This window comes from Acomys russatus, chromosome 2 (genome assembly GCF_903995435.1).
Source record: "Acomys russatus chromosome 2, mAcoRus1.1, whole genome shotgun sequence".
Classification (NCBI taxonomy): Eukaryota; Metazoa; Chordata; class Mammalia; order Rodentia; family Muridae; genus Acomys; species Acomys russatus.
In genome coordinates, this window is record NC_067138.1 from 100,097,004 (window position 1) to 100,113,450 (window position 16,447).

The 16,447-nt window shown below is 41.9% G+C and overlaps 1 protein-coding gene across 1 annotated transcript in view; it reads left to right on the top strand.

Annotated features, from left to right (window-relative positions):
• Ift74 (intraflagellar transport 74) overlaps positions 1–16,447 on the top strand; it is an 86,755-nt gene that overhangs the window by 67,472 nt on the left and 2,836 nt on the right. The window contains exons 16-17 of the mRNA XM_051164294.1: positions 10,866–11,029; positions 13,201–13,326. Of these exons, the coding sequence (XP_051020251.1) occupies positions 10,866–11,029; positions 13,201–13,326 (290 nt within the window). The remainder of the gene's footprint in view (positions 1–10,865; positions 11,030–13,200; positions 13,327–16,447) is intronic.

A 16,447-nucleotide genomic window follows, 5' to 3' on the forward strand; every position in this document is an offset into this window, starting at 1 on the left:
TTCTCTCATTTAGAGTCCAAATAGGATGTCCTCCCCTCTGTCCCAGTTTCCTGGTAAATGAAGGCTTTCGTGGGACATGCCCCTTGGGCTAGTATGCAGATATAAGTGAGTATATACCATTTGATTCTTTCTGCTTCTGGGTTAACTCACTCATTATGATCATTTCTAGCTCAATCTATTTATCCACAAATTTCGGGAATTCCTTGTTTTTAATAGCTGAGTAGTATTCCATAGTGTCTATGTACCACAGTTTCTTTATCCATTCTTCTACTGAGGGACACTTAGGCTGTTTCCATGTTCTGGCTATTATGAATAAGGCTGCTATGAACATGGTTGAGCAAATTTTCTTGTTGTGTGCTGGAGCATCTTCTGGGTATATTCCAAGGAGTGGAATAGCTGAGTCTTGTGGAAGCCCTATTCCCGGTTTTCTGAGATAGCACCAGATAGCTTTCCAAAGTGGCTGTACTAGTTTGCATTCCCACCAGCAATGAGGGAGTGTTCTTCTCTCCCCACATCCTCACCAACATGTGGCATCACTTGAATTTTTGATCTTAGCCATTCTAATGGGTGTAAGATTGAATCTCAGAGTTGTTTTGATTTGCATTTCCCTGATGACTAAGGAGGTTGAGCATTTCTTTAAGTGTTTCTCAGCCATTTGATATTCCTCTGTTGAGAATTCTCTGTTTAGTTCCAAGCCCCATTTCTCAATGGGTTATTTGGTTTGGTGGTGTTTAATTTCTTGAGTTCTTTATATATTTTGGATATTAGACCTTTGTCAGATGAAGGGTTGGTGAAGATCTTTTCCCAGTCTATAGGCTGTCGCTTTGTTCTCTTGAAGGTTCTCAGCCTCATGAGATCCCATTTATTAATGGTTGACATTAAAGCCTGGGCCGTTGGTGTTCTGTTCAGGAAGTTGTCTCCTGTGCCAATATGTTCCAGGCTCTTCCCCACTTTTTCTTCTAAGTGACTTAGTGTCTCTGGTTTTATGTTGAGGTCTTTAATCCACTTGGATTTGAGTTTTGTGCAAGGTGACAAATATGGGTCCAGTTGCATTTTTTTACACATAGACCTCCAGTTAGACCAGCACCATTTGTTGAAGATGCTATCCTTTTTCCATTGAATGGATTTGGCTTCTTTGTCAAAAATCAAGTGACCATATGTGTGTGTGGATTCATATCTGGGTCTTCGATTCGATTCCACTGATCAACCAGCCTGTTGCTGTGCCAGTACCATGCTGTTTTAATTACTATTGCTTTATAGTACAGTTTGAGATCAGGCATGGAGATTCCTCTGGAGCACCTTTTATTGTACAAGATTGTTTTAGCTATTCTGGGTTTTTTGTTTTTCCATATGAAGTTCAGAATTGAACTTCCAATGTCTTTAAAAAATTGTGTTTGTATTTTGATAGGGATTGCATTGAATCTGTAGATTGCTTTTGGTAGGATGGCCATTTTTACTATGTTAATTCTCCCAATCCATGAGCAAGGAAGATCATTCCATCTTCTCAGGTCATCTTCAATCTCTTTCTTCAGAGTTTTGAAATGTGTTTCAAACAAGTCCTTCACTTGTTGAGTTAGAGTAACTCCTAAATATTTTATATTGCTTGTGGCTAATGTGAAGGGTGTGCTTTTCCTGATTTCTTCCTCTGCAAGCTTGTCATTTGTGTATAGGAAGGCTACAGACTTTTTTGAGTTAATTTTGTATCCAGCTAATTTGCTGAAGGTGTTTATCAGCTGTAGGAGTTCTCTGGTGGAGTTTTGAGGGTCACTTATGTACACTATCATATCATCTGCAAATAGGGATAATTTGACTTCCTCTTTTCCCATTTGGATACCCTTGATCTCCTTTTGTTTTCTTATTGCTCTGGCTAGAACTTCGAGTACTATATTGAAGAGATATGGAGAGAGTGGGCAGCCTTGCCTTGTTCCCAATTTTAGAGGAATTTCCTTGAGTATCTCACCATTTACTTTGATTTTGGCTATTGGCTTGCTGTATATAGCCTTTATTATGTTGAGGAAAGTGACTTGTATCCCCGATCTCTCTAAAACTTTAAACATGAATGGGTGTTGAATTTTATCAAATGCTTTCTCTGCATCCAAGGAGATGATCATGTGGTTTTTTATTTTCAGTTTGTTTATATGGTGGATTACATTGATGGATTTCCGTATATTAAACCATCCCTGCATGCCTGGAATGAAGCCTACTTGGTCATGATGGATGATGTCTTTGATGTGTTCTTGTATTCGTTTTGCAAGCATTTTATTTAGTATTTTTGCATCTATGTTCATAAGAGAAATTGTTCTGAAATTCTCTTTCTTTGTTGAGTCTTTATGAGGTTTAGGTATCAATGAGACTATGGCCTCATAGAATGAATTTAGTAATTTTCCATCCATTTCTATCTTTTGGAGTAGCTTGAAGAGTATCGGTATTAGCTTGCCCTTGAAGGTCTGATAGAATTCTGCACTGAAACCATCTGGCCCTGGGCTTTTTTGGTTGGGAGACTATCGATGATTGTTTCTATTTCTGTAGGGGAAATGGGACTATTTAGCTTGTTTATCTGTTCTTCGCTCAACTTTGGCAAATGAAATTGATGAAGAAAATCGTCCATTTCCCTTAGATTTCCAAATTTTGTGGCGTATATACCTTCAAAGTAGGATCTTATGATTCTTTGTATTTCTTCAGTGTCTGTTGTTATGTCTCCCTTTTCATTTCTGATTTTGTTGATTTCAAGACTGTCTCTCTGCCTTTTAGTCGGTTTGGTTAATGGTCTGTCTATCTTGTTGATTTTCTCAAAGAACCAGCTTTTGGTTTTGTTGATTCTTTGGACTGTTTTCTTAGTTTCTAATTTGTTAATTTCAGCCCTGAGTTTGATTATTTCCAGGCATCTACTCCTCTTGGGTGTTTCTGCTTCTTTTTTTTCTAGGGCTTCCAGTTGTGTCGTTAAGATGCTTATGTGCGATGTTTCCAATTTCTTTTTAAAGGCACTTAGTGCTATGAATTTTCCTCATAGCACTGCTTTCAATGTATCCCACAAATTTGAATATGTTGTTCCTTCATTTTCATTGAATTTCAGAAACTACTTGATTTCGTTCTTTATTTCTTCCCTGACCCAGGTGTCATTTAGCAGAGAGTTGTTTAGTTTCCACATACGTGTAGGCTTTTTGTTATTTCTGTTGTTGTTGAATTGCGGGCTAAGAGCATGGTGGTCTGATAGGATGCAAGGTATTATTTCAATCCTCTTGTATCTTTTGAGGCTTGCTTTGCGACCTACGATGTGATCAATTTTGGAGAAGGTTCCATGGGGTGCAGAGAAGAAGGTATATTCTTTCTTGTTTGGGTGAAAGGTTCTATAGATATCTGTTAGATCCATTTGACCCATGGCATTGGTTAATGATGTTATTTCTCGGCTTAGTTTCTGTTTCCATGACTTATCCTTCAGTGAGAGTGGGGTGTTGAAATCTCCCACTATTATTGTGTGGGGATCGATGTGTGGTTTAAGCTTTTTTAGCAGATCTTTTACAAATGTGGGTGCCCTTGTATTGGGAGCATAGATGTTCAGAATTGTGATGTCATCTTGGTTGACTTTACCTTTGATGAGTATGAAGTATCCTTCCTCATCCCTTTTGATTAATTTTGGTTGAAAGTCTATTTTGTTCGATACTAAAATGGCTACGCCTGCTTGCTTCTTGTGACCATTTGCTTGGAATATTTTTTCCAACCTTTTACCCTGAGGTAATGCCTTTCATTATGGGTGAGATGTGTTTCTTGAATGCAGAAGAATGTTGGATCTTGTTTATGCACCCATTCAGTTAGTCTGTGTCTTTTTATTGGAGAATTGAGACCATTGATGTTGAGAGATATTTATGACCAGTGACTGTTAAGAGTCTTAATTTTGATGTTGTTTCCAGTCGAGGGTTTGTGTAGTTGTGTTTTTGCCATGGGATACTTACCTATTTCCTGAGTAGTTTTGGTTGTAGCTTGACCTTTTGGGATGGAGTTTTCCTTCTAGTACCTTCTGTAAAGCTGGATTTGTGGATAGGTACTGTGTGAATTTGTTTTTGTCATGGAATATTTTGTTTTCTCCATCAACGTTTATTGATAGTTTTGCTGGGTAAAGTAGTCTGGCCTGGCATCTGTAGTCTCTTAGGGTTTGCAGGATCTCTGTCCAGTCCCTTCTGGCTTTTATGGTCTCTGCTGAGAAGTCACGTGTAATTCTGATGCGTTTGCCATTAAATGTTATTTGGCCCTTTTCCCTTGCAGCTTTTAATATTTTTTCTTTGTTCTGTATGTTTTGTGTTTTGATTATTATGTGATGGGCAGTTTTTCTTTTCTGGTCAATTCTATTTGGTGTTCTGTAGGCCTCTTGTATGTTTGTAGGCATCTCTTTCTTTAGATTGGGGAAATTTTCTTCAATGATTTTGTTGAGAATAGTTTCTGGGCCTTTTAAGTCTGATATCTTCTCTTTCTTCAATGCCTATTATCCTCAAATTTCTTTTTATGCTGTCCTTAATCTCTTGGATGTTTTGTGTCAGGAGTTTACCAGATTTGGCATTTTCTTTAATGGTTGCTTCAAGATCTGTGATTGTATCTTCTAGACCTGAGATTCGTTCTTCCATCTCTTGGATTCTGTTAGAAAAGCTCACCTCTGTGTTGCTCGCCTTCTTCTCTGAGGTCTCACGTTCTCATTTTTCTTCTGTCTGTGTGTTTATCATTGAATCCATTTTCATTTTCAGATCTTGAACTGATTTTTTTATTTTTTTTCATCTGATTGTTTGTGTATTCCTGAGTTTCTTCCATTGCCTCTTTATAGGCCTTCAGATCTTGAACTGATTTTTTGATTTCTTTCATCTGGTTGTTTGCATTTTCCTGCAATTTTTCCAGTTCCACTCTATGTGCTTTTATGTCTCTCACCTGTTTGGCTTCGTCCTCCTGCATTTGATTACCAATTTTATTTGTTTCCTCCATTACCATCCTCATTGCTAAGGATTTGAGGTCATTTTCTTGTATTTCCGTTGTATTTGAGTTCTCTGAGTTGTTTTCTTTGGGATAACTGGAAACTGGAGACACCATGTTGTTTTGGGGTGTTTTGCGTATGCTTTTTCGCTGTCCTTTAGACATCTTGCCGTCTTTGTTTTTGTTGGGTAGCTTCCAGAGTTGCATGGAGGGAGTCTGATGATAGATTCACTTGTTTTCTCAAGATTTCCCTAGGTTGGGAGCTCTAATGCTTCACTGGTGTGGATGTTAGGAGGTTAGCCCTGTTGTTTTAGCCAGTGATCCTCAGTTCCCCTGTGCTGTGGGTCCTGTAATCATTCTGGGTCTCTGAATGAGTGTTGGGTCAGGCCAAGGTATCCACAGCCTTCTATGTCCCCTGCCAAGTCCAGCCAGGAACTCTGGGCTCGAACCACGGGCCAAACTCAGCTAGATTCTCAGGGCCTGAACCGTCTGCCGAGCTCAGCTAGGGATTCTGGGCCCAAAATGCACACAGGGTCCAGCCAGAATTTTTGGGCTGGGACTGTGCACCAAGCTCAGGTAGGGGCTTTTGGCCCAAAGTGCATGCTGTGGTCAGTTATTGACTCAGGGCCCGAACTGTCTGCCAATCTCAGCCAGGAATTCTGGATTCAAACTGCACACTGTGTCCAACCAGAGTCTTAGAGCCCATGGAACTGAGCGCTCCACCCAGCCTGCATCACAGCAAGAGAACTGCAGCTGCGCTGAGCTAGGGCCTCCGGTGGAACTGAGCACTCCGCCTAGCCTGCGTCACAGCAGGAGAACTGCGGCTGCGCTGAGCCAGCGCCAGTGGTGGCACTGAGCGCTCTGCCCAGACTGCATCACTGCAGGGGAGCTGCCGCTGAGCTGAGGTGGTGCCTAGGGTGGAACTGAGCACTCTGCCCAACCCGCACCACAGCAGGGGAGCCATGGCTGCGCTGAGTCAGTGCCTCGGGCAGGATTGCTTGGTGGGTTGAGCCAGAACCCGGGACTTTGGGGCCGAACTGTCCGCCGAGGCCAGTCTGGGTCCCAAGGCACCACCTGACCCAAATCCTGCCCAGAGTCCCCTCTTCCGCAGCAACTCCCACCGGCCACCACACCAATTGCCTCCACCAGAAGGCTACGCGCTGCAAACCTCAGCCACTGCCGCTGCTAACGCTGGTGCCGCTGCTGCCGCCGCCTCTGCCACCACCGCTCTAATCCGAGAAAATCCGCGCTCCTCCCGTGTGCAGGGGCACACAGGTCCTCTACACCCTGGTCCCTCCGAACCATGGAGCACTCCCGCTGCCGAGGTGTGGGGACCTCGGTGTTCCTGGGCTCAGAAGTCTGTGCAATTCCCTGAATTGTTCACTGGAGCCTCCAAACACGATCCACACTGCTGGCCGCCATCTTGGATCTCTGGTTTTTGGTTTTTCAAGACAGGGTTTCTCTGTGTGCTCTTGCCTGTCCTAGACTCACCTTGTAGACCAGGATGGCCGCGAACTCACAGCGATTCCCCGGGCCTTCCATGTGCTGGGATTAAAAGTGTGTGCCACCACACCTGGCCTTCCAAATACCACTTCTGCTCTCATGACACATGGTTCCGTTTTCCCTTCCCATCTTCCTTTCCTCCTTCTCCCCTCTCACGGTCCTTTTGTACCTTTAATTCATGTACACATAAATTTAATTTTAGCATATGTGAGAGAAAACGTGGTGTTTGTCTCTGAATCTGGCTTACTTTGTATTACAAAGTGATCTCTAGTAGCACCATTTTCCTGCAGATGTGTGGTCTCATTCTTGATGGCGGATTAAAACTCTACTGCGCATCTGCACCATATTTTCCTTACTACTTCTTCTGTTGATGGGCACCAGGCTGGTTCCATTTCTTAGTTCTTCTAAATGGTACAGCAATAAACACGATGTGCAAGCCCCTCTGTGATTGTTGACTGAGAGTCCTTCAGATATAACTGTTAAGTTTTTTGAGGAACCGCCGTATTGATTTCTGTACTGAATTCAACAGTTCAGAATCCATAATTCCTGCCAGCAGTGTTTGTTGTTTAATTTCTTGATGATCTGTATCAACCGGTTGGCAGCACATAGTCTGGTAGTACTTATTTACTATGTGGACGTGATTACGCAGCAGAGCTCCAGACCTTTTTTATCATGTAAAACTGACATTTTGAGTCAGTTAGTAGAGAGGACTACAGGCCTCGGTGCCTGTACTGGTGAGACCTGAAGCTCCTGTGTCCTCCTGTAGAAGTAGTTAAAGTCTGGGTGGTGGCGCACGCCTGGAGTCCCAGCACTCAGGAGGCAGAGGCAGGTGGGTCTGTGAGTTCAACGCCAGCCAGGGCTACACAGTGAGACCTTGTCTCAAAAGAAAAGAAAATGAAGGAAGGAAGGAAGGAAATTAAAACAGCCAAGGCAATTTGTTTATAAGATTAAAAGTTATAAACACTCCAATGTGACTGCTCAGGCAGCACACTGTCTCTGCCATGTCTTCACTTTGGAAGCTGCTGACCTGCAGTTCCTGTTCACTCAGGTCATCAACTTTTATTTCTTCTCAAGTCTCTGATGGGGTTGAAGACCAGATAGTTTAGTGCTACAATTAAGCTTAGTTGTTTAGGGGTGAAGATGTTTTTAGGTCTAAATAGATATTTTAAGTTTGTAGAAATTAAATATGATAGATATTGTTTTACATCCAGAATTTTAGACTAAGATAGGAAAGATATTTGTTCCAAAGTTGCCAAATACAAACAGCCAAAGCACTATGAATGTAACATTTATATAATTCCTGATTGTTTCATGATTCTTCTTGCTATATGTAGTTTATTGTATATATATGTAATAATATAAATGTATATGTAAAAAAGAAAAAATATTGAAGGAGATAGAAAAAATAAAAATACATGACAGTTGATTTGTCACCTGAAACTCGGTGGGGGTGGGGAACCTGACATTTTGTCATTGAAAAATTCCTTGTTCCCTCTGTTCTAACTCAGGGCAGTCACAATTCTGCTTCTCCTTCTGGGGCTATCTAAGAATGCCTCATGTAAGTGTAGCCCTGATGTTCTGGCTGGCTTATTTTGCTTAGCATAGTACACTCAAGGTTTGTCTGTGTTGTAGTGTAACATGGAATTTTCTACTTTACCCACTCGTTCATAATTGTTTTAATGATGTACATAATTCTGTAAAGACTATTAGTCTGCAGACTCTTCAAGATGCTAATTTTAGGTTAGTGGGCTAGTTTGAGCATTTAAAAACCTTTATTATTTTCTGTAAACTAAGAAATCACATTAATTCATGTATATAGTCACTTATCTAAGGCTGATGTTAATTCAACAAGCTTTTTCCTCCTTTAAGTTATCTTGGTGCCACAGCCATTGAAAAATATTTCTTAAGAGCAAATATAAATACCAGGAAACAAAGTCAGCGATTAGGACTCTGTATTTCGTGCATACCTTTATGCTTTGTGTTTACATTTCCTTTTAAAAACTAGTCGCTCTGCTTTCTCCGGTTGTGCAGTTGAAAAAGAGTGAGAACTGACCTTAATGGAGATGAAAAATACAGTCTGTCACTACAGTCATGTTTTCCTTTTCTGGAAATTTTCTTTATTAAGATTTGAATTCGGACTTTATAATTTATTTCACCCACTGGTTCATTTGTTTGTTTGTTTAAGCCTATGGCATTTTGTTCTTTCTTTATATCATTGCCAACCCTTAAGAAATTTCTTTTATCTGAAAATTACCAGAGGTTTATGATAATCTTCTCAACTGTTCTGAGATAATGTATGTTATAATGCCCTTCTGTGAATTGTCTCCTTTGTGTCTTTGAGACTTTTTTATGGGAGCTCACCTGACTTTTTTTTTTTTTTTTACACTGTGTTTCTTACTAGAGTAAATACTCTTACTCTCAAGGGCAGCACGACTTCTTAGAGAAAGGATAAAAGAACCTGATCAAGTGAGTGAGATGATCATGATTAAGGAAAAAAAAGAAGCAAGCCCACAAAAGGTTCCTCTGGGCTAATAATATAAACAAGCTGAGAGACACTTGTACTGCAGGGTAGAAGCAGAGAGTCTTGCTAGCTGTATTTTTTATTTATATTTTTAGAAAGGAAACTCTGGGGAGTAAACAAATGTGCTGATGGCAGAATATTTCAGAAACATTTCCCCAGGTCACAGTGGCTCCTCCTGAGATTTTGCTACTCTGTACACACTGGTTGGTAAACTTTGCAACTTCATAGCATATCAGAAGGAACTAGACTGCTTCCTCTTCCTGTCTCTTCTTCTGGAGAAGCTTACAGCTTTTCACAGGGACCTGGTGTGAGAGGGAGATAAGGCCACTATCCCAACCACAGGTCTGCTCCTTTTCTCTGGAAAGCAAATCAGTTTGTATAGTTCTTGAATGTATTGACTGAGTACACATCCAAATTACATTTGCAGTTAAACTGATCTAATAAGCACATTTCCTATCTATTATTAAAGCGCTATAATAAGCGTTGGTAGCTTGCTTAGCACTTTATTCTCATTATAATTATTTCTAATCTTAATGAAGACATGAATCCAAATTAAGGATTTTATGGTTTTGGATTTCTGAGCTAGCCTTACCATGTTTCCCAGGCTGGCCTTGAACTCAGCCCTCCTGCCTCAGCCTCCAGATGGCAGGATAACAAGCATGTGCCTAGCTTGAAATTGAAACTATGTTAACCTTTAAATCATGTTGTTCATATATTGATATGTGCATGTACATATGTGTTTCAACATGGTTAAGTTTAAGACTCTGAAAGGGCTAATGAAGCATTCAAGGAATACCAGCTTAATTATACCAACTTTAAAGTAGTTGGTTGTATAAAACCCCTTTTAAAAATTATTTTTGTGTTTGTGTGTTTGCCTGTGTATGTGTGTGCACATGTGTACATATGGAGGGCCAAGCAGATGGTAGATGTCTTCCATAGTCACACCCCACTTTATTGAGACAAGGCTGCTCAATAAACCCCGAACTTGCTGATTCTGTCTCACCTAGGTAGAAAGGTTGTCCTGTCTCTGCCTCCCGGGAGCTGCGATCATAGGCAGCGTCCATGCATGCCCAGCACTTCTGTGGACCCCAGGATGCATACTCTGGTCCACTGAGCCATCTCCCTAACCCACAATGTCCTTTTAAAATCAGTGACTTTGTTTGTTTGTTTTGAGACAGGGTTTCTTTGTGTAGCCTTGGCTGTCATGGAATTTACTCTGTACACCAGGCCAGCCTAGAACTCACCAAGATCCATCTGCCTCTGCCTCCCTGAACAGTGACTTTTTTTTTAGAACCACTGTTTTCCTTGTTCATACTCATTTTAAATGAATAGTAAATGGAATTAAATATCCAGTTACTGAATTGTCTGTTCTTGTTCTGGATTGCCATGTGTTCTTGTCTTTAAAGTTATACATTGTTTTCTCTGGAGCACTGACCTTCTCATTTGTTCAGTTGTATTGTGAAAAAAAAAATAAGTTTTTTCTGGGAATTTAGTGCTGTGTCCTCTACCTCTCCCTAGCTTTTTCCTTCTCTCCCTCCTCTATCTTCCCTACCCCTCTTCCTCCCTGATCATGCTGTTTAAAATGTTCTGCATTCACAGTGCTAATGTGGTGTCAGGTGTGCACCTAAACACAAGAAGTTTATTGAGTACCTTTAAAAAAATAAACATTAAATATGCTCTATTCACAAATAAGGCATATTGCTGGTCATTGTGAATTAACTAATAGTCATGAATATATACTAAATAAGATGCCCTTAAGAAGAAACATACAGTAATAATGTATATTGGTCAGGTGACTAAAATGCTGTGACCAGAGGCTCTAAAAACGCAAGGCTAGTATGTGAAAGCAGTAGAATTTTAATTATTGTCTTAAATTCCTGTGCTGCAGATAGTCAGCGTCTACAGCTGGATTTACAGAAAATGGAACTTCTGGAAAGTAAGATGACAGAAGAACAGCAGTCTCTGAAAAACAAGATCAAGCAAATGACTGCTGACCTGGAGACATACAGTGACCTGGCAGCTTTAAAGTCATCAGCCGAGGAAAAGAAGAAGGTAAATGCTTAAAACAATCTTTGAAAATTATCACCCAAATGTTTTCTTCCTTCCTATTTATTTATTCATTCATTCATTTATTTTGTATACACATTGTTTTTAATATTAAAACAATAGTTTTCTTCTACACTTTGACTTATAACTTGTAAGAATGGTAAACTGTATAAAATACCACATAGTCTTGCTGTTTCCAACAGGTAGAGCAGCAGTTGTTCAAGGCTGTTTTAGGATGATCAGTAATAATTTAGTTATTAAACACTGTAACTAAAATCACTTTAATCAATCAGAAAATCAACAGAGTGCTGCTTTGGGGGGGTCACAGAGTCGGTGGCTGTGGCTCATCAGGCTTCCTTGTCATTTGTCCTAACCACAGTGGGTTCTATAGCTGTAACAAGGGAGATGCTCTGGTCACTCTGCCAGCATGGCTGAACTTGAAGGAAATCCTGATTGAAATAAAAAAAATACTTGCTCTGTACCTGGGATAACCTTGAACATCTGGTCTTACTGCCTCATCTCTGAATCCTGGGATTAGAGGGCTGTGCTACCATGCATGGTTTACTTGGGGCCAAACCAGGGAAGCCCTCTACCACGCAAGTTGTATTTCTGGCTCACAGATGTTTTTTCGCTGATTCATATGTACCTTTTAGGACTTAGTGCTTTTAGTATATTATTTGGCATACAAGCTAAAAAGAAGAAATAAAATTTGATATATGTATAGCTGGAATTTAAAGAGACTTAGAGATTTTAAATTAAGACAATAATTCAAAAGCACAGCATGTTCCCCAACACAGAGCGTGTGAACAGTGGCCCTGCCTAAGTCCTGTCCCCCAACACAAGAGAGTGTGAACAGTGGCCCTGCCTAAGTCCTGTCCCCCAACACAAGAGAGTGTGAACAGTGGCCCTGCCCAAGTCCTGTCCCCCAACACAGAGCGTGTGAACAGTGGCCCTGCCTAAGTCCTGTCCCCCAACACAAGAGAGTGTGAACAGTGGCCCTGCCCAAGTCCTGTCCCCCAACACAGAGCGTGTGAACAGTGGCCCTGCCCAAGTCCTGTCCCCCAACACAGAGCGTGTGAACAGTGGCCCTGCCCAAGTCCTGTCCCCCAACACAAGAGAGTGTGAACAGTGGCCTTGCCCAAGTCCTGTCCCCCAACACAGAGTGTGTGAACAGTGGCCCTGCCCAAGTCCTGTCCCCCAACACAGAGCGTGTGAACAGTGGCCCTGCCCAAGTCCTGTCCCCCCACACAGAGCGTGTGAACAGTGGCCCTGCCCAAGTCCTGTCCCCCAACACAGAGCGTGTGAACAGTGGCCCTGCCCAAGTCCTGTCCCCCCAACACAGAGCGTGTGAACAGTGGCCCTGCCCAAGTCCTGTCCCCCCACACAGAGCGTGTGAACAGTGGCCCTGCCCAAGTCCTGTCCCCCCACACAGAGCGTGTGAACAGTGGCCCTGCCCAAGTCCTGTCCCCCAACACAGAGCGTGTGAACAGTGGCCCTGCCCAAGTCCTGTCCCCCAACACAGAGCGTGTGAACAGTGGCCCTGCCCAAGTCCTGTCCCCCCACACAGAGCGTGTGAACAGTGGCCCTGCCCAAGTCCTGTCCCCCAACACAGAGCGTGTGAACAGTGGCCCTGCCCAAGTCCTGTCCCCCCACACAGAGCGTGTGAACAGTGGCCCTGCCCAAGTCCTGTCCCCCAACACAGAGCGTGTGAACAGTGGCCCTGCCCAAGTCCTGTCCCCCCACACAGAGCGTGTGAACAGTGGCCCTGCCCAAGTCCTGTCCCCCAACACAGAGCGTGTGAACAGTGGCCCTGCCCAAGTCCTGTTTGGTTTCTCGGTCTCCACTTGAGCCTCACTAGTGTCTCCCATCCCAGGTGCCTTATTTTAAAGTACATGGAAATATTTATTGAGTTATTAATACAGTTACTATTAACATACCTTATTATTCAAAAGGTATTTTTGTATATAAGTCTTTTTTGTTTGGTTGGTTGGTTGGTTTTGGTTTTTTTGAGAAAGGGTTTCTCTGTGTAGCCTTGGCTGTTCTGGACTTGTTTTGTGGACCAGGGTGGCCTCCAATTCACAGAATTTTACAGAATAAATTATTAAAATTTCTAAGCCAAATGTGTTTTTTTTAACATTTGATATGGCTTCTATTGATTACTTCTTGGATCTATCTAGAAATTACATCAAGAAAGAATAGTATTATCAACCCACAGAAATGCCTTTAAGAAAATAATGGAGAAACTGACTACAGATTATGAGACACTGAAAACACAACTGCAAGAAAATGAGACACACGCTCAGGTGGGAACACGGAGGCCAACTTTGCAGTCCCTCCTCTTTTATGTTGTCTGTCTTGTTCTTTTGTTGTCCTTCTTAGTTTTTCGACACCGGATTCTCTGTGTAGCCTTGGATGTCCTGGACTCACTTAGTAGACCAGGCTGGCCTAGAACTCACAGAGATCTGCCCGCCTCTGCCTCCCTCAGTGTTAGGATTACAGGTGTGCGCCACGGCACCTGGACTCTGTCTTATTCTTAGTGTGTGTTTTTTACTCCAAACAACTTTGTTCTTGTTTCATTTTGGTTTTAGACCAACCTTATAAGCTTTCTATTCTTTTTTGGCTTTGAAACAGTGAAATTCTGTACTTTAGTATGAACTAATTTCTGTCTTAGTCCTTTGGTGGACCTGAATGAGAGGCCAGTTTTATAGGATGTGAGCTCCTGAGTATGGCCGCTGCCGCTACCCTGGTGATTGCTCTGAAAGTAAACAGAAACTTCAAACTTATGTTGAAACCCCACCAAAACTACATATAACATAAACTCCAGTGACAGACAGATTTATCGTTGTTTTGAATTAAATAAGACACATGTACACAACAACACATAGACACTTTTATATGCACATGCGTACATGTATATGCACACATATTTCCTGTGCATTTAGCTTGGGACTTTTCGTTGCTGTTTCCCATTTACTTTTGTTCTTTGATACTTTCATACATGTCTATGGAGCTTTCACACACCAGCCCCTTCCTCCCCCACCCCACCGAACCCCTTCTTCCTACTAAGCCCTACTTTGCTACATTTTTTTGTACCCACTGAGCTTAAGATTGCTTGCATATGAGTGGGGGAGGTGTTATTTACTAGATTGTGGGCAACTTACTTTTTATTGAAAATAAATTTTTTCACACAGTGCATTCTGATTATGGTTTTCCCTCTTTCATCTCCTCCCAGATTGTCTCTACTTCCCCACTCATCCAATTCAATACCATCTTTCTCTCTCAAACAGGCAAGTAAAACAAACAAACCAGAATAAAACAAAACAAACAGGAAAAAAAACAAAGAGGACAAGACTCGTGTGTGTGTGTATGTGTGTGTGTGTGTGTGTGTGTGTGTGTGTGTGTATGTACACATGTGCATGTGTATACACATATACACGCGCATGCATGCACGTATGCGTGCAGGCACATACTATAAAAACAGAAAACTGGAAAACATATAAGCAAGATAAGCAACATATAAGTAAGATAAAAGTGCCCAAATAGGGGCTGGAGAGATGAGATGGCTCAGAGGTTAAGAACACTAGCTGCTCTTCCAAAGGTCCTGGGTTCAATTCCCAGCAGCCACATGGTGGCTCACAACCATCTATAATGAGATCTGGTGCCCTCTTCTGGCATGCAGGTGAACATGCAGACAAAACACTGTATATATAAGTCTTTTTTAAAAAGTGCCCAAACAAAGCATTAGGAGACAAAAACTATGTAAAAGTATTGAGTTTGTTTGGTGTTAGCCATGTACTTTGGGCCTGATGCTAATTGTAGTTTGTACACCCAGTGAGACTTCATTGGAAACTAGTTTTTCCTTTGTGGGCTGTTGATACTTAGAGATAGCTTCTGGGTTAGCTCATGTCTGCTTTCTCTCTCCACACTGAGACTCCTGCTGCCTTGGGCCTGTGCAGGTCCTATACATGCTGCCGTAGTTTCCGTGAGTTCCTATGTACCTCAGTCCTCTTATGTCTGGAAGGAACTATTGTTGCCTCGACGTCTTCCATCCCCATTGGCTCTTAAACTCTTTCTGCCCCCTCTTTCTCATAGCTCAGTGAGGCAGGGGCAACTTATCAGTGGCTCCACCACTAAGAAATGGCACTCCTTCCTGCAGTACCCACTGACTGTGCCCATATTCCCTCAGTCAGGGGTGGCCCTGGTAAACTGTGTTGATGGGACCAGTCTTGTACACATAGATGTAGTGAGTCCATGAGTCAGGTGTTGTGTCATTTCCAGAAAGCATTATTTTTCAGCACTCTTCCACAACCTCTGCATTTATATTCTGTGTACTTAGTTCCACAGTATTCCTTGAGCCTTGATAGAAGCTTGTGACGTAGATGTACTGTTAGGACAGAGCATGCCCTAGTCACCTATTCTCCTTTGTCCATTTATAAGTCTTTACATTAGCTGGGCATAGTAGTGCACACCTGTAATACAAACAGTCAGGAAAGCAGAGGCAGAGGCAGGCGGATCTCTGTGAGCTCGAGGCCAGTTGAATCTGCAAATTAAGTCCAGGACAGCCAAGGCTACACAGAAAAACCATGATTCAAACCCCCGCTCCACCCTGGCCCCCCCAAAAGTCTACATTAACTGCAACCCCAGTGCAAGAAGAAGCACTGATGAAGACTAAAAACAGCACTAATCTCAAAGCACAACTGCCTGCCTGCCTGCCTGCCTGCCTGCCTGCCTGCCTGCCTACCTACCTGTCCATCCGTCCATCCATTCATCCATTATTTGCCCATCTATTTACTTAGTGTGTATGTGTGTGTATGCGTACCACAGTGTGCATTTGGATATCATATATAATATACTACGACATGGTACAGCATAGTTTATAGAACCAGTGTCTTATTGAACATTTCAGTAGTTTCTAATCATAAGCTGTTCTAATAACACTATGAAGAGCAGTCCTGTTCTTGAAGCTCTTGATTCATATGTCTGTAGACACATAACTACAGTAAGTTTCATATCCCTCACCTCTGGTACATGTCTGAACAGTGTTTGAGGTCTTACAGATTATGGGCTCTCAGGGTACACTGTCTATATAGTTTACTTTGTCTCTAGCACCATGTTACTAGTTTGCATGTGGCAGGTATGCACTAAATATTTTCTAACTACTAAATGAACCATGTGTGTTGTATTCAAATTGAGCAGGTACGATCAGGAAAGGATTGATTGGTTATGGTCATGTCTAATCAGGCTGCGACATCAGACTCTAAATGCATGAAATTCTCTGATTTACATGGTAGATGATCAAGTACAAAAACAAAAATCATGTTATTTCCCCCTTACCCAGAAATGAACATTTCTAACGCATTGGTATATGTAGGCTTGAAGACATTTTCCTCTTCACATCTATTCATCACATCATAATTTTTATAA